Raw genomic sequence first — 18,623 nt, 5'->3', positions numbered from 1 at the left:
GCTTTAATTTCCAATCGAATGAGCCTGTTTTGAAGTTTCTACGACAACGCCTTCGACTATTAAAAAGGGCACTAGCTCTGTAATTTCCAATTGAATGAGCCTGTTTTGAAGTTTCTACGACAACGCCTTCTATAGAACCTTATATGCCCCCAGGGCATAACTTAAAACCCTTACCCTGAGGGTTGTGGGGTGGTACCTTCCTCAAAAATATATTTTCTATCTGGAAATCAGCTACACTGAACAAAATGGCTATCTAAAAAGTTTGATTGGATGTGTTTGGGTAAATGATGAGCGTAGGGGGGGGGGGCTAGTTCCCCTCCAATCACTTTTGACTATTAAAAAGGGCACTATCCCTTTGAATTTCCAATCGAATGAACCTTTTTTGAAGTTTCTACGACAACGCCTTCTATAAAAACCTTGTATGCCCCCAGGGCATATCTTAAAACCCTTGCCCTGAAGGATCCGGGGGAGTGTCCTCCTCAAAAACATATTTTCTATCTGGAAATCAGCTACACTGAACGAATTGGCTATCTCGAAATTTTGATTGGATGTGTTTGGGGGAATGATGGGCGTGGGGGGGCTAGTTGCCCTCCAATCATTTTGGACTATTAAAAAAGGCAACAGCGCTTTAATTTCCAATCGAATGAGCTTATTTTGAAGTTTCTACGACAAGACCTTCTATAAAAACCTTATATGCCCCCAGGGCATAACTTTAAACCTTTGCCCTGAGGGTTGTGGGGGGGGGGGGTATCCTCCTCAAAAATAAATTTTCTATCTGGAAATCAACTTCGCTGAACAAAATGGCTATCTCGAAATTTTGATTGGATGTGTTTTGGGGGATGATGGGCGTGGGGGGGGGGCTAGTTGCCCTCAAATCACTTTCGACTATTAAAAATGGCACTAGCTCTATAATTTCCAATTGAATGAGTCTGTTTTGAAGTTTCTACGACAACGCCTTCTATAAAAACCTTAAATGCCCCCAGGGCATAACTTAAAACCTTTGCCTTGAGGGCTGTGGGGGAGTGTCCTCCTCAAAAATATATAAAAAATATAAAACCTTAATGATGGGCGTGGGGGGGAGGGGAGGGGGCTAGTTACACTCCAATCACTTTCGACTATTAAAAAGGGCACTAGCTCTTTAATTTCCAATTGAATGAGCCTGTTTTGAAGTTTCTACGACAACTCCTTGTATAAAAACCATATATGCCCCCAGGGCATAACTTAACACACTTGCCCTCAGGGTTTTGAGGGGGTACCCTCCTCAAAAACATATTTTCTATCTGGAAATCAACTACGCTGAACAAAATGGCTATCTCAAAATTTTGATTGGATGTGTTTGGGGAAATGATGGGTGTGAGGGGGGGGGCGAGTTGCCCTCCAGTCATTTTCGATTATTAAAAATGGCACTAGAACTCTCGATTACCAATTGAATGAGCCCCCTTTGAAGCTTCTACGACGACCCCTTCCATATGAAGTGCCTCTGGAAAAAAAATAATAATAAATAATAATAAAACATTGGAGCCGTATGGTCTTTACTATAGGCAACGCTGCAGCGTTGCCTCTGATTAAGCCTTGGGTAAACCAAGAAATCAAAGCGCTAATCATAACCTGATGCCAACTCCATTCGAACGATGAAGTAACAGCGGCAAAAAGGTTGCGCAATCACATTGTGAAAGTAAGCAGACCCGCTCAGAAAGCTTATATTCGTGTTAAAGTGACTCCACTGCTGACCAATAACCATCGTAAGTGGCACTTTGAAGTTAAACGACTGTCTGAAAAACTTAATAGTAGTTACTTGACGACACAGAAAGACGATGGTTTTCTAGTGTCCTCAATTAAAGTAAATTCCTTTTTCGCTGGAAATTTTTCGGCTTACCCTTCATTCATTGACTGAAAAAATTATATAAAATTTTATAAAAACGATTTTTATTTTTTTATATAAAACTTTCTTATATAAAAAATTACTAATATTAAATATAGATACTAGCTTATGGAAAAAACTGTATGTTTGTTTTAGTGAAATGATACCTTTCACCTAGATGCTAGTATGAGAAAAACGGACATTGAAAGTCTCACGTCTGGCTTTCCCGACGAACAAATCGTAGAAATACCCGTAGACGCGGTCTGCAAAGAGCTTGAAAAACTAAAAAGGATCTGTGCTTCATATCCAGGTGAGCTGTCCGTCAAGCTGCTCATTGAGTATGCACCTTTTCTAGCTAAACCTGTGACGTTTATTATCAACCAATGCTTCAGAAAAAAAAGTTCTCTCAGGCCTGGAAGAAAGCCTACGTCCGTATTATTCCTAAAACAAAATGCGCCAAAACTTTTGAGGAACTCCGGGCCTTATCACTATCCCCCAATCTAGCCAGACTGATCGAGTCATTCATTTACCGTGAACTTGTGTCGCAAATAAGCCCTTGCCTCGACCCTTACCAGTACGGGTGCCTGAAAGGAAGTAGCAAGACTCTCTATTTAGAGCAACTTTACCCCTTAATAGTAGAATGGCTTGACAAAGGGGGGTACCATAGTTTTAGCTGATTATTTCATTTTAGCTGATTACTGCAAGGCATTCGACCTGATCCGTCACATCACGTCTTTGCAGAATTTAAAATAAATGGGCGCTAGAAATACTATTCTGCTATTTATATTAGACTTCCCGAGACATCGATACCAGTGCTTCTATGCGCTTTTCCAGGGAGAACTTGATTCGGAGTGGGCGGAGCTAACATGTGGCACCCCTCAAGGCACCAAACTTGTTGCTCCATTATTTTTAGCCGTTATTAACTACATTTTATTTGACAACACTGACGAACGATTCAAATTTGTGGACGACTTGTCAGCCTTATTGAAATACCGTAAAATCATTCTAGGCATCAAATTTGTTACTAATAATTCAGCCCTCGTAGTTCTACAAATCCAAACACTTTAAAAACGAAGGTATCAGCTGATGTGCAAATTTGGGCACTCTGTTCTTTCGAGTGATAAACACCGATCCCCACTACCCCCACCGCCAAAACAACAGATGAATAAGCTCGAACCAGTACGCTGCAGGACAAATGGTTTCACCAATTCATTTTTTTTTTACTAGTGTTATTAATCGTACTCAGTATATATATATATATATATATATATATATATATATATATATATATATATATATATATATATATATATATATATATATATATATATATATATATATATATATATATATATATATATATATATATATATATATATATATATATTCTTGTGACTGAGTATCAAAAATTAATAAAAAAAAGTACTTTTGCATAGAACAAATTCAACTACTTTGTAAATTCCAAGTCTTTTAATTGGTGGCTGAGTATCAAAAACTAATAAAAATTTACTTTTTACGTAGAACAAATTCAAATTCAACTACTTTGTAAATTATAAGTCATTTAATTCATGACTGAGTATCAAAAATTATAAAGAAAACACTTTTACATAGAACAAACTCAGCTAAATAAATCCCAAGTCTTTTATTTGGTGACTGAGTATAAAAAATTAATGAGGAAACACTATTGCATAGAGCAAACTCAGCTACGTACTTGGTAAGACCAAGTCTTTTAATTGATGACTGAGTATCAAAAATTAACCAAAAGCACTTTTTAAATGAACAAACTCAGCTACTTGTTTAAATTCTTTTATTTGATGACTGAGTATCAAAAATTAATAAAACAAACTTTTACATAGAGCAAACTCGGCTACCTGATAAATTTAAAGTCTTTTAATTGGTGACTCAGTATCAAAAATTAATAATTAAACACTTTTGCATAGAACAAATTCAACTACTAGATAAATTCCAAGTCTTTTAATTGATGACTGAGCATCAAAAATTAATAAGAAAAGGTTCATTTGGGCTGAGTAAGCTTGGGTCGCTTGCTGAACAAAAAATGAACCAAGTCACCCATCAGTCACCAATTAAAAGACTCGAAATTTACCAAGTAGTGGATTATGTTCTATGCAAAAGCGTTCTTTTATTAATTTTTGATGCCCAGTCACCAATTAAAAGATTTGGGATTTACCAAGTAGATGTGTTTGTTCTATATCAAAATGAATTTTCATTTTTGATGCTCAATCACCAATTAAAATACTTAGAATTAACAAGTAAGAGTTGGAATTTATGACTGAATTTCAAAAAATAATAAGAAAATACTTTTGAATAGAACAAACTCAGTTGCTTGATTAATTTCAAGTATTTTAATTGGTGACTGAATAGAAATAATTAATAAAAAAAACTATAGTATAGAACAAATTCAACTACTTGATAAATTCCAAATCTTTGAATTGGTAACTGAGTATCAAAGATTAACTAAAAAACACTTTTAGATAGAAAAAATTCAACTACTTGGTGAATACCAAGTCTTTTAATTGATGACTGAACACTAAGAATTAATAATAAAACACTTTTACATAGAACAAAATCAACTACTTGGTAAATTACTAGTCTTTTAATAGATGACTGAGCATAAAAAAATATTAAAGAAGTACTGTAGCACAGAACAAATTCAACTACTCGGTAAATTCCAAGTCTTTTAATTGGTGACTGAGTATCAAAAATTAATAAGTAAACACTTTTGCATGAAACAAATTCAGCTACTAGATAAATTCTAAGTCTTTTAATTGATGACTGGTCATGAAAAATTAATAAGTAAACACTTTTGCATAGAACAAACACAACTACCTAACAAATTCCAAGTCTTTTAATTAATGACTGAGTATAAAAAATTAATGAAAAGAACTTTTGCATAGAAAATTCAATTATTTGGTAAATTCCAAGTCTTTTAATTGGTGACTGAGTATCATAAATGATTAAAACAGGAATTTTGCATAGAACAAACTCCGTTACTTAGTAAATTCCATGCCTTTTAATTGGTGACTAAGTATTAGAAATTAATAACAAAACACTTTTACATAGAAAAACTCAGTTACTTGGTAAATTCCATGTCTTTTAATTGATGACCTAGTATTAAAAACTAATAAACAGGCGCTTTTGCATAAAACAAAATCAGTTACTAGAATTCTAAGTTTTTAATTGGTGACTTATTATCAAAACTTAATAGGAAAACACTTTTGTATTGAACAAACTCAGCTGCTTGATAGATTCTAAGTTCTAAGTATATTTAATTGGTGACTGAGCACAAAAAATTAATAAGAAAACACTTTTGTGTAGAAGAAAATAAACTACTTGGTAAATTCCAAGTCTTTTGAATGATGACTGAGTATCAAAAATTAATAAAAAGTACTTTTGCTTAGAACAAATTCAACTATTTGTTGAATTCCAAGTCTTTTAATTGAGGTATGATCATATAAAATTAATAAGAAAATAATTTTGCATAGAAAAAACTAAACGACTTGAGAAATTTCAAGTCTTTTAATTCACGACTGAGTATCAAACATTAATAAAAAAAGGACTTTTGCAAAGAACAAACTCAACTACTTGGTAAGTTCCTAGTTTTATAATTTGTGAGTGAGTGTCATAAATCAATGAAAAAGCCCTTTTGCATAGAACAAACTCCGTTACTTGGCAAATGCCATGTCTTAAATTGAAGACTGAATATAAAAAATTAATAAGAAAACACTTTTGAATAGATCAAACTCAGTTACTTGATTAATTCCAAGTCTTTCAATTGGTAACTGAATATCAATAATTAATAAAAAAAACACTTTAGTATAGAAAGAATTCAACTCCTTGGTAAATTCCAAGTCTTTGAATTGGTGAATCAGTATAAAAAATTAATTAAAAAAACACTTTTACATAGAAAATATTCAACTACTTGGTAAATTCTAAGTATTTTAATTGATGACTGAACATCAAATATTAATAAGAAAACACTTGCACATGACAGACTCAGCTAATTTGGATATTTCTAGTCTTTTCATAGCTGACTGAATATAAAAAATTAGTAAAGAAGTACTGTAGCACAGAACAAATTCAACTACTCGGTAAATTCCAAGTCTTTTAATTGGTGACTGAGTATCAAAAATTAATAAGTAAACACTTTTGCATAGAACAAATTCAGCTACTAGATAAATTCTAAGTCTTTTAATTGATGACTGGTCATGAAAAATTAATAAGAAAAAACTTTTGCATAGAACAAACACAACTACCTAATAAATTCCAAGTCTTTTAATTAATGACTGAGTATAAAAAATTAATAAAAAAGTACTTTTGCATTGAACAAATTCAACTACTTCATAAATCCCAAGTCTTTGGATTGGTGACTGAGCATTAATAGTTAATAAAAAAACACTTTAGTATAGATCAATTTCAACTCATTGGTAAATTACAAATCTTTCAATAGATGACTGAGTATCAAAAATTAATTTTAAAAAAAGCACTTTTACATGGAAAAATTCAACTACTTGGTAAATTCCAAGTTTTTTAATTGATAACTGAAAAAACAAAGATTAATAAAAAACCATTTTGCATAGAGTAAGCTCAACTAGGTAATTTCCTGGTCTTTTAATTGTTGACTGGGTATAAAAAATTATAAAAAGCACTTTTACATAGAACAAGCTCGGCTACCTGGTAAATTATAAGTCTTTTAATTGGTGACTCGGTATCAAAAATTAATAAAAAAGTGCTTTTGTATTGAACAAATTCAACTAGTTGGTAAATTCCAAGACTTTTAATTGGTGACTGAGTATCAAAAATTAATTAATAAAGCACTTTTACATAGAACACATTCAACTAGTTGGTAAATTTATGTCTCTTAACTGATGACTGAATATAAAAAAAAACTAATAAGAAAACACTTATATAGAACAAATTTACTACTTGGTAAATTCCAAGTCTTTTCAGTGATGACTGAGTATCGAAAATTAGTTTTAAGCACTTTTACTTAGAACAAACTCAACTACTTGGCAAATTCTATGTCCTTTTGCTGATGACTGTGTATTAAAAATTAATAAAAAAAAACACTTTTGCATAGAACAAAGTTCAACGACTTCGTAAATTCCATGTATTATAATTGATGATTGACTATCAAAAATTAATAATAAAAAACTTTTGATTAGAATAAACTCAGATACTAGATAAATTCAGCAATGCTAAGATTTGGAATTTGCCAGATAGTTGAATTTGTTCTATACTAAAGTTCTTTTTTTTTTATTAATTATTGATATTCAGTCACATACTAAAAGATTTAGAATTAATCAAGTAACTGAGTTCTTTCTATTCAAAAGTGTTTTCTTATTAATTTTTTATATTCAGTCATCAATTTAAGACATGGAATTTTTCAATTAACGAAGTTTGTTCTATGCAAAAGTGTTTTTTATTACTTTATGACAGTCAATCACAAATTAAAAGACTAGGAACATACCAAGTAGCTGAATTTGTTCTCTGCAAAAGTACTTTTTTTTATTAATTTTTCATTCTAAGTCATCAATTAAAAGACTTGGAACATACCAAGTTGTTGAGTTTGTTCTATGCAAAAGTACTTTTTATTATTTTTAAGACTTGGAATCGACCAAGTAGTTTAGTTCCTTGTACGCAAAAGTGTTTTCATGTTAATTTTTGATTTTCAGTCACCAATTAAAAGACTTGAAATTTAACAAGTGGTTGAAGTTGTTCTATGTAAAAGTACTTTTTTATTAATTTATGATACTCAGTCATCAATAAAAAGACTTGGAATTTATCAAGTAGTTTAATTTGTTCTATGTAAAAGTGTTTTCTTTTTAATTTTTAATGCTCAGTCACCAATTATAGACTTGGAATTTACCAAGTAGTTGGATTTGTTCTATGCAAAAGTACTTTCTTATTAATTTTTGATACTCAGTCATCAATTAAAATACTTGAAATTTACCAAGTAGTTGAGTTTCTTCTATGCAGAGAGTCTTTTCTTAATAATTTTTCATGCTCAGTCACCAATTAAAAGATTTAGAGTTTATCAAGCAGCTGAGTTTTTTCAATGCAAAAGTGTTTTCTTATTAATTTTGGATAACAAGTCACCAATTAAAAGACTTACAATTCTAGTAGCTGAGTTTGTTCTATGCAAAAGTTTTATTTTTATTTTTAATACTCAGTAATCAATTTAAAGACATGTAATTTACCAATTAACTGAGTATTTTCTATGCAAAAGGGCTTTTTTTTTATTTTTGATCCTCAGTCACCAATTAAAAGACGTGGAATTTAACAAGTAGTTGAATTCGTTCCATCCAAAAGTACTCTTTTATTAATTTTTGATACTCAGTCATCAATTAAAAGACTTGGAATTTACTTAGTAGTTGAATTTGTCTTGTGAAACAGTACTTTTTTAATAACTTAAGATACTCAGTCATCAGTTAAAAGACTAGTGATTTAACAAATAGTTAAGTTTGTTCTATGCGAAAATGTTGTCGTATTAATTTGTGATGTTCAGTCACCAATTAAAAGACTTGGAATTTACCAAAAAGTTGAATTTTTTGTTACGTATTTTTTAATTGATTTCTTATACTCATTCCCCAATTCAAAGACCTGGAATTTACCAAGTAGTTTAAATTTTTCTATACTAAAGTAATTTTTTATTAATTGTTGATATTCAGACACCAATTAAAAGATATGCAGTTAAGTTTATTGAATGCAAAAGTGTTTTCTTTTTTTTTATAATAAGTCATCAATTAAAAAACTTAGAATTCTAGCTGCTGAGTTTGTTTTATGCAAAAGTGTTTTTTTATTAATTTTTAATACTCAGTTATCAATTAAAAGACATGGAATTTACCAAGTAACTTATTTTTCTATGCGAAAGTGCTTTTTGTTAATTTTTAATAAAAGACATGGAATTTACCAAGTAACGGAGTTTGTTCTATGTAAGAGTGCTTTTTTATTAGTTTATGACACTCAGTCACCAATTAAAAGACTTGGAATTTACCAAGTAGTTGAATTTGTTCTATGCAGAAGTACTTTTTTTATTAAATTTTGATACTCAGTCATAAATTAAAAGACTTGGAACTTATCAATTAGTTGAGTTTGTTCTATGCAAAAGTTTTTAGCTATTTATTTTTTATATTCTCTCACCAATTCAAAGACTTGGAATTTTCCGAGTAGTTAAATTTTGTCTCTGCAACAGTGCTTCTTTAATATTTTTTTATACTCAGTCATCAATTAAAAGACAAGTAATTTACCAAGTAGTTGAGTTTTTTCTATGCAAAAGTGTTTTTTATTAATTTTTGATGTTCAGTCATCAATTAGAAGACTTGGAATAAATTAAGTTTTGACACTCAGTCACCCATTCAAAGACTTGGAATTTATCAAGTAGTTGAATTTGTTCTATACTAAAGTGCTTTTTTTTAATTATTGATAATCAGTCACCAATTAAAAGACTTGGAATTTATCAAGCAACTGAGTTTGTTCTGTTCAAAAGTGTTTTCTTATTAATTTTGGTTATTCAGTCATCAATTTAAGACATGGAATTTGCCAAGTAACGGAGTCTGTTCTATGCAAAAGTGTTTTTTTTATTAATTTATGACACTCAATCACAAATTAAAAGACTACGAACTTACCAAGTAGCTGAATTTCTTCTATGCAAAAGTATTTTTATTATTAATTTTTGACACTCGATCATTCATTAAAAGACTTGGAATTTACCACGTAGTTTATTTTGTTCTATGCAAAAGTGTTTTCTTATTAATTTTTGATGATCAGTCATCAATTAAAAAACTTGAAATTTAAAAAGTAGTTTAGTTTGTTCTATGCAAAAGGGTTTTTATATTAATTTTTTGATGCTCATCCCTCAATTAAAAGACTTGGAATTCACCAAGTAGTTAAATTTGTTCTATGCAAAAGAACTTTTTATTAATTTTTGATACTTAGTCATCAATCAAAAGACTAGGAATTACCAAGTAGTTTAGTTTCTTCTACGCAAAAGTGTTTACTTTTTAAGTTTTGATGCTCAGTCACCAATTAAAATTACTTAGAACTTAGATTTTATCAAGCAGCTGAGTTTGTTAAATGCAAAAGAGTTTTCTCATTCAGTTTTGATAATTAGTCACCAAAAAAAAAAAAACTAATTTTCAATGTTAAAGTTAAAGTAATGAAGTATTTTTAAAGTATGTTAAGCATTTTAAAGTATGTTAAAGTATTTTCATACTAATTTTTGATATTCTCTCATCAATGAAAAGACTGGACATTTACCAAGTAGTTGAATTTTTCTATGCAAAAGTATTTTTTTTATTAATTATTGATAATCAGTCACCAATCAAAAGACTTGGAATTTACCACGTAGTTTAGTTATTTTTACGCAAAAGTGTTTTCTAATTAATGTTTTATGCTCAGTCATCAATGAAAAGACACGGAATTTACCAAGTAGTTGAAATTTTTCTTTGTAAAAGTGTTTTTTTCAAATTAATTTTTGATACTCAATCACCGATTGAAAGACTTGGAATTTACCAATAAGTTGAAATTTTTGTACGCCTAAGTCCTATTTTTAATAATTATTAATACTAAGTCACCAATCCAAAGACTTGGGATTTATGAAATACTTGAATTTGTTCTATGCAAAAGTTCTTTTTTGTTAATTTTTTAAACTCAGTAATCAGTTAAAAGACTACAAAATTACCTCGTAGTTGAATTTATTCTATGCAAAAAAAAACTTTTTTACTAATTTTTGATACTCAGTCACTAATTAAAAGACTTGGAATATTTCAAGTAGTTGAGTTTGTTCTATCTAAAAGTTTTTTCCTATTAAGTTTTGATGATCGGTCGTAAATTAAGAGACTTGGAATTTATCTAGTTGCTGAGATTTTTCTATGCAAAAGTGTTTTCTTATTAATTTTTGATACCCAGTAACCAATTAAAATACTTGGAATTTACCGAGTAGTTGAATTTGTTCTGTGCAACAGTACTTCTTCAATAATTTCTAATATTCATTTATCTATTAAAAGATTAGTAATTTCCCAATTAGTTGAGTCTGTTCTATGCAAAAGTGTTTTCTTATTAAATTTTGATGTTCAATCATCAATTAAAAGACTTAAAATTTACCAGGTAGAAGACTTTCTTCTATGTAAAAGTGTTTTTTAATTAATTTTTGATGCTCAGTCACCAATTCAAAGACTTGGAATCTACCAAGTAGTTGAATTTGTTCCATACTAAAGTGCTTTTTTATTAATTATTGATATTCAGTCACCAATTAAGAACTTGGAATTAATCTGGTAACTGAGTATTATTTATTCAAAAGTGTTTTTGTATTAGTTTTTAATATTCAGTCATCAATTTAAGACAAGGAATTTGCCTAGTAACGGAGTTTTTTCTATGCAAAAGTGCATTTTTATTAATTTATCACACTCAGTCACAAATTAAAAGACTAGGAACTTACCAAGTAGTTTAATTTGTTCTTTACAAAAGTAATTTTTTAAATTAATTTTTGATGCACAGTCACCAATGAAAAGACTTGGAATTTACCAAGTAATTGTTTTTTTCTTTGCAAATGTACCTTTTTATTAATTTTTGATATTCAGTCATCAATTAAAAGACTTGGAATTTACCAAGTAGTTTAGTTTGTTCTATGCAAAAGTTTTTTTTTTATTCATTTTTGATGCTCATCCCTCAATCAAAAGACTTGGAATTCACCAAGTACTTGAATTTTTTCTATGCAAAAGTACTTTTTATTAATTTTTGATACTCAGTCATCAATCAAAAGACTTAGAATTTTCCAAGTTATTTAGTTTCTTCTACGAAAAAGTATTTTCTTATTAATTTTTTATGCTTTTTCGTCAATTAAAAGACTTGGAATTTATCAAGCAACTGAGTTTGTTCAATGCAAAAGTGTTTTCTTGTTAAGTTTTGATAATACGTCACCAATTAAAAAAACTTAGAATTCTAGTAGCTCAGTTTGTTTTATGCAAAAGTGTCTTTTTTAATAATTTTTAATAATCAGTCATCAATTAAAAGACATTGAATTTACCAAGTAACTGAGTTTTTATCTGCAAAAGTACTCTTTCTTTCTTAATTTCTAATACTCAGTCACCAATTAAAAGACATGGAATTTACCAAGCAACGGACTTTGTTCTATAAAAAAATCCTTTTCTTTTAATTTATGATACTCAGTCATCAATTAAAAGACTTGGAATTTACCAAGTAGTTGAATTAGTTGTATGCAAAAGTACTTTTTCATTAATTTTTGATACTCGTTCATCATTCATTAATCAATCATTTTATTAATACTAAACTGTATTACAGACGTAAAGAAAAATTATTTGGCTTGTTGTGGGCCTTACAACACAATAATAAAGTACTAAAACAACCATGAATATTAATCTAAATCAAACAATATATATGAAATAAAGATTAAAGAGAATAAACACTACCGTACAGTAAAAAAAAAAAAAAAATAAAAATAAAAAAAATAATAATAACGATATATAAGGGAAAAACACAAAAGGAGAAACACTAGGAAAAGAGAAAACAGGGAAAATAATTGAAGGAGAGAGAAATTACTGAACTGGAAATACACGACGAATAACTGCCTTTGCAGACAGAAATAACGGGACATCAGGTGAGATTGAATTCCATAATTGAATTTATTTATAAACAGGAGACCTCTGGGCTGCTGTAGATGAACGTTTGGGCAAAATAAATCTACGAGAAGAACTACGTAAAAAAGTAGAGTACCTACCTGAGCCTGTCCGTGGAAAAAATTGCTGTAGAGGCGGTGGAAGTGTACCTAGAAAAGCAGAATGCGCTAAATAAAGATTACTTTTACTCACAATGCGATCCAGCGGAGCTATTCCAGTATCATTATAAAGATCAGAGGAAGGGTAAAGCCGAGGGAGAAGAAAAGTAGTCTTCACTGCCCTATTTTGGGCTCTATGAATTGAGCAGAGAAGAGATTTATTAGTATTACCCCAGACAGAGCAGCAATAAGAAAGGTAAGGAAATATAAAAGCATAATAAAGAGAAAGCATAACATCTGGGGAAAGAAATAAGTTAACCTGGTGCAACATTGAAGACTGGCGGAAGATGAGGGAACGGGTGTGAGTTATATGAGGTTTAAAAGAGAGAAAACAGTCAAGATACACACCTAGAAATTTCACCATAGCAGCTTGCGGTATAACATCATTCCCATAAGTCAGGATGATTGGCTCCCTTACGTCTCTCATACGATAAGGGGTCCTGAAGTGTACAATGGCACTTTTTGGCTGTTGAGAGTCATAGCATTTGACCAGCACCAATCTTTTACTTTATCAAGAAGACCTTTAGCTAGGGAAGTGGCAGATGGCAGGTTCTCTGCAGCAATGAAAAAGTTACTGTCATCAGCAAAAAGAAAAGAATAGGGTGCACAAGGGGATGAAGACCATCAACGAGATCATTAATGTAAATTAAAAACAAAAGTGGTCCAAGCACAGAGCCCTGTGGTACACCCTTCAATATAGGCAAAGTAGTGGAAGAATTACCATTAACCGAAACATACTGTGATCTTCCTGACAGATAAGACCTTAACCATTCTAGTGGGACTCAATGTACTTTAAATAAAGATTGTTTTAGACAAAAGAACAGAGTGGTCAACCATATCAAAGGCCTTTGAAAAGTCAAGAAATAGACCCAAAACACACAATCCCTTGTTGAGATTAACATGCACAAACTCTGTTGCATCTGAGAGTGCATACGAGGTAGAGAAAGTGGGACGAAAACCATACTGATGGTTAGTTATGAGAGAATTTCCTGCAGTCGTATTAGTACTAAAAACAAATGAAAAGAGTCTACAATACACTACTTTTTCAACAACCTTAGAGATGACGGGAAGAAGAGAAATGGGTCTATAATTTGAAATTAGAGATGAATCACCTTTTTTATGTAAAGGTAAAACATTAGAAACTTTAAATAAATGAGGGAAAACACCAGAAGAAAGAGAGAGGTTAGTTATGTGTGAGATGGGGTTAGAAACAAACTGACCAATTTTTTTAAGAACATTATTGCTCAAACCAAAACCATTAACTGAACGTCTACTTGGAAGCTGGGAGATAATACTATAAATCCCAATATCACTGCATGGGGAAAGGAAAAATGACTTTTCTGCTATGGGAAAACTACTTACCCTATTCTTGGGTTGAATGGGAACTGAAGGAAGAATGGTGAAATACGAATTGAAGGCATCTGCTGAAGAATTTTTATCCACAATAGATCCATAAGCATTCCTGTAATGACATGGGGGAACTGTTTGAGTTTCTTGCGAGAAATAGCTTAATTAACTACATTCCAAACCTTTCGCAAGTTCCCCTTACACTCATCAATTCGACGCGAAAAATAGAGCTTTTTGGCTACACGTACTGAAGTCGTAAGTACATTTTTATAATGTTTATACTTCAAAAGAGCATCCTGTGTTTTACTTTTACATGCAACCTTGAACAGAGACGCCTTCTTATGTGTAGCATTAATCAGACCTATGGACATCCATGGGCATTTGGGTGTAGAATTCCTTGGTCTCTTCCTAAGAGGAAAATGCTTATCCAACAGAGCTCCCATACGACACACAAATAAACTTGTTGCAAATTCAACATCATTAGCTTCAAGAACACTAGACCAATCATTACTCTGATGACTAAGAATTAAATTAGAAATTTCTTTATCTGTAAAAGCTCTAAAAGAAGATTCACCTTGCTTATTCACAGCAATCTCAGTTTTAGGTACAAAAAGTGATAGATAAATAGGGAAGTGATCAGACAGATCAGTGAAAACAAAACCAGAAGTAAACTTCAATTTTGGAGAATGAGAAATGAAAATATTATTTATCACAGTGGCAGAATTTCTTGTAGGATCATCACGAAAAGGAAAAAAAATTGATGGAAGTAGCCCAGAAAAAGAAAGCACATCAAAGAGATGGTCACATTCATCTCTTGATCCAACATTTAACATATTACAATTAAGATCTGCCAAAACACAAATACATTTTTTAGAGAAAGTCCCCGCGCCAGAAAGCTGATCAAGAATATCACAGAAGAAATGTGTTGGAAAGGGAGGGGGCTTATAAAACAAACAAACAGTATCACATGCAAACTGGATTTTCAGATCAATGACAAGAGAATAAAAAGTCCTACTATTAGACACTACTGAAGTAAACAAGGATTCAAGGTCATACCGTCTACTAAATTTAATATCAGATTTTATAAATAAAGAAATGCCCCCTGAGCACTTGTTACTATTCTAGGGACATGAATAGTAATATAACCATGCATATCATAAGCTGTTAAATTATCACTATCAGATAACCATGTTTCAGTTAAACCAATTACATCAAAAGGGCAGGAATTATCAGACCACAAATATGATTTCAGACTATCCCACTTATCTCGTATCCCTCGTACATTCAAACAAAATACATTAAAGCAACTATTTGAAGAGAGAGAAGGCATGATTTTATCACAAAAAGCAATAGTAGTGTGATAATTGCAACTAGAATCTAACCATGGATCCAAGAAGAGGGTTAAGTGTGTGGGCCTCTTGTTTGCCAGCACTACTTGGTTGCTCAAAGATAACTGATTTAAGAATAGAAGAATTCAAAAAAAAAGAAAAATCAGCCAGATTTACCACACATAACAAATGCACACAATATCTTCACAAATGAATAAGATATCAAACAAACAGGCTGAAATAGCAGAGGGTAAATTGAAACTAAAAAGGTGAAACTTGTAGGCAACAAGAAAAGAAAGAGAATAAAAAAAAGCCTGCAAGAAAAAGAACAATAACAAGCGACTAAGCTAAAAAAAATTAAAAAATAACAAACAATTACAAGGACAAAGGCAAAAACAAAATAAAGAAAAAGGCAAAAACATAAATAAGCAGCCAGATGAAATAGTTATAAATGTTTTATGGAATTAATTTCAAAAAATAATGTAAAACAACATAAATTCAAGCATAATTAAAACCATTAAATCATAAAGAGTTAAAAAAAAACAACAACAAAACAACAGAGCTAAAAGGGGAAAAATGGTTTATTTCAGTCCTGGGAGGGGCTTGAATGGGCTGTAGCTGACTGATGGAGAACATCAACTTGAGATGCCTCTTTAACAGTGATCTCTTTACCATCAGAAAGCTTGGTAAGTATTTCTCCTCCACTAGACCATGTAGACCTCTTCCCAAGCTTTGGTTTAGCATAGTTAAGTAGCTGAAGTCTAGACTTTGTAAGTGACTCAGAAATAAAGACACCACTACCTTGCAGACTTTTCTTTTCTCTAAGAATAAACTGCTGCATTCTTGGACTACAAAATTCCACAACAAGTGGGCGAGATTTCAAACCTGAGCCTTATTTTCCAATCCTTCTAACAGAAACTATGTCATTCTTAGTCAAAGGAATACCAGGAAACCTAGTACTGCAAAATCCAAGAAATTTGCTTTCAGAAGCTTCTGGGTAAGAGTCTTCTTTGAAACCAGATAGGATCAGCTGATTTTAAATTTTCGTTTGATCAAGCTGATAGCTCAGACGATTCACATTGAGTTGAAGGGGTTTCAGAGACTTTTGCAGCTCTGATAAACCCGGGTCAAGCGACTGAAGGGATGATTCAAGCTTTGACATCCTCAAACCATATTGTTTTAGTGATTTTTCCACAAGCACATCAAAATCCATTTTAAGACTATTATATACCTCTTGTTTAATAATTTCCATGTTGTTAGCATCAAAAGCAGCAGGCAGATGACTAGAAGCAAGTTTTTTAACAGAGGCCTCAACCAAAGAACCAGCCTCATTAGACAGTGCCTCACTGACAACTTCTGCCATAGTAGATTTAAGGCTTTGGTCATTCAGTGAATCAGCAATTAGCTTCTGCTTGTTCTTAAGGGTGTTAATGTGTGAGGTGAGCATAGTAATCTGCTCATTAATAGATTCAGCTCCACTGTACTGGATGGAGCAGTCTGATCTCATCTCTCTGTGACTAGGTGGTCTATAGCTCTCTTTTGAGTTGTCACCCATGATGTAGGCTAAAGTTAACTCCAAACTAGGCTAATCAAGCTACAAGCCAACAGCAAAAGCCAAGGGATCTTCCGGCTGGCACAAGCAATTATAAATTATAAAAGGTTCTAATAACTGCAAAGCAGAGGTGTAGGCACCAGGCAGAAAAATAAAAATACTGTCCCTGGGGGGTCCCCAAGTGCACCCCTGGGGTTGGGGCTGCTAGGCTTGCCTGCCTTTTCCACTAGACTGATAGGTAGGCTAAACCAGTTCTTCAGAAAAATTCGATTGGTTTTTTATTGATTTTTTAGTTTTAACTTGTTTTTCACTATCTTCTTGTTTTTCATCCATTAAAAGACTTAGAATCAATCAAATAGTTGAGTTTTTTCTACGCAAAAATTTTTGCTTATTAATATTTGATGATCAGTCATCAATTAAAAGAATTGGAATTTATCTAGCTGAATTTTTTCTATGCAAAAGTGTTTACTTATTCATTTTTGATCCTCAGTCACGAATTAAAAGACTTTGAATTTACCAAGTAGTTGAATTTGTTCTGTGCAACAGTACTTCTATAATAATTTTTGATACTCAGTAATCAATTAATAGACTAGTAATTTACCAAATAGTTGAGTTTGTTCAATGCAAAAGTGTTTTCTTATTAATTTTTGATGCTCAGTCATCAATTAAAAGACCTGGAATTTACTAAGTAGTTGAATTTATTCTATACTAAAGAACTTTTTTAATTATTGATATTCAATCAATCTTTTAATTCCAATTAAAAGATTGGAATTAATCAGTTAACTGAGTTTGTTCTATTCAAAAGTGTTTTCTTATTAATTTTTGTTATTCAGTCATCAATTTAAGACATGGATTTTGCCAAGTAGCGGAGTTTGTTCTAGGCAAAAGTGCTTTTTATTAATTTATGACATTCAGTCACAAATTATAAGACTAGATACTTACCAAGTAGCTGGATTTGTTCCATGCAAAAGTATATTTTTTATTAATTATTGATGCTAAATCATTAATTAAAAGGCTTGGAATTTACCAAGTAGTTTAGCTTGTTCTATGCAAAAGTGTTTTCTTATTAATTTTTAATGCTCAGTCATCAATTAAAAGACTTGGAGTTTACCAAAGAATTGAGTTTGTTCTATGTTAAAGTATTTTCATACTAATGTTTGATATTCTCTCATCAATTAAAAGACTTGGAATATACCAAGTAGTTGAATTTATTCTATGCAAAAGTATTTTCTTATTAATTAATGATACTCAGTCACCAATTAAAAGACTTGGAATTTATAAAGTAATTGAATTTGTTCGTTGCAAAAGTCCTTTTTTTTATTAATTTTTGATGCTCAGTCATCAATTAAAAGACTTGGAATTTACCAAGTAGTTTAGTTTGTTTTACGCAAAAGTGTTTTCTAATTAATTTTTGATGCTCAGTCATCAATTAAAAAACTTAGAATTGATACAATTGCTGAATTTCATTCTCTGCAAAAGTGTTTTCTTATTAATTTTGATACTCGGTCACCAATTAAAAAAATTATGATTCTAGTAGTACTCATTCACCAATTAAAAGACTTGGAATTTATTTTTTAGCTGATTTTCTTCTATGCAAAAGTGCTTCTTCATTAATTTTTAATACTAAGTCATCCATTAAAAGACTTGGAATTTGCCAAGTAGTTGAGTTTGTTCTATTTAAAAGTGTTTTCTTATTAAAGTTTTATATTCACTAATTGATTA

General features: G+C 31.1%; 1 protein-coding gene across 1 annotated transcript in view; it reads left to right on the top strand.

Moving 5' to 3' along the window:
• LOC148951785 (UDP-N-acetylglucosamine/UDP-N-acetylgalactosamine transporter nstp-4-like) overlaps positions 1-18,623 on the top strand; it is a 152,483-nt gene that overhangs the window by 50,917 nt on the left and 82,943 nt on the right. Inside the window, exon 2 of the mRNA XM_089089066.1 lies at positions 2,040-2,171. Coding sequence (XP_088945192.1) covers positions 2,048-2,171 — 124 coding nt within the window. The 5' untranslated portion in view covers positions 2,040-2,047. The remainder of the gene's footprint in view (positions 1-2,039; positions 2,172-18,623) is intronic.

This window comes from Artemia sp. Qi Xiang Cuo, chromosome 5, assembly GCF_049724085.1.
Source record: "Artemia sp. Qi Xiang Cuo chromosome 5, ASM4972408v1, whole genome shotgun sequence".
Lineage (NCBI taxonomy): Eukaryota > Metazoa > Arthropoda > Branchiopoda > Anostraca > Artemiidae > Artemia > Artemia sp. Qi Xiang Cuo.
The sequence above is the reverse complement of the archived record's forward strand: the minus strand, read 5'-3'. Positions and strand labels throughout refer to the sequence as shown.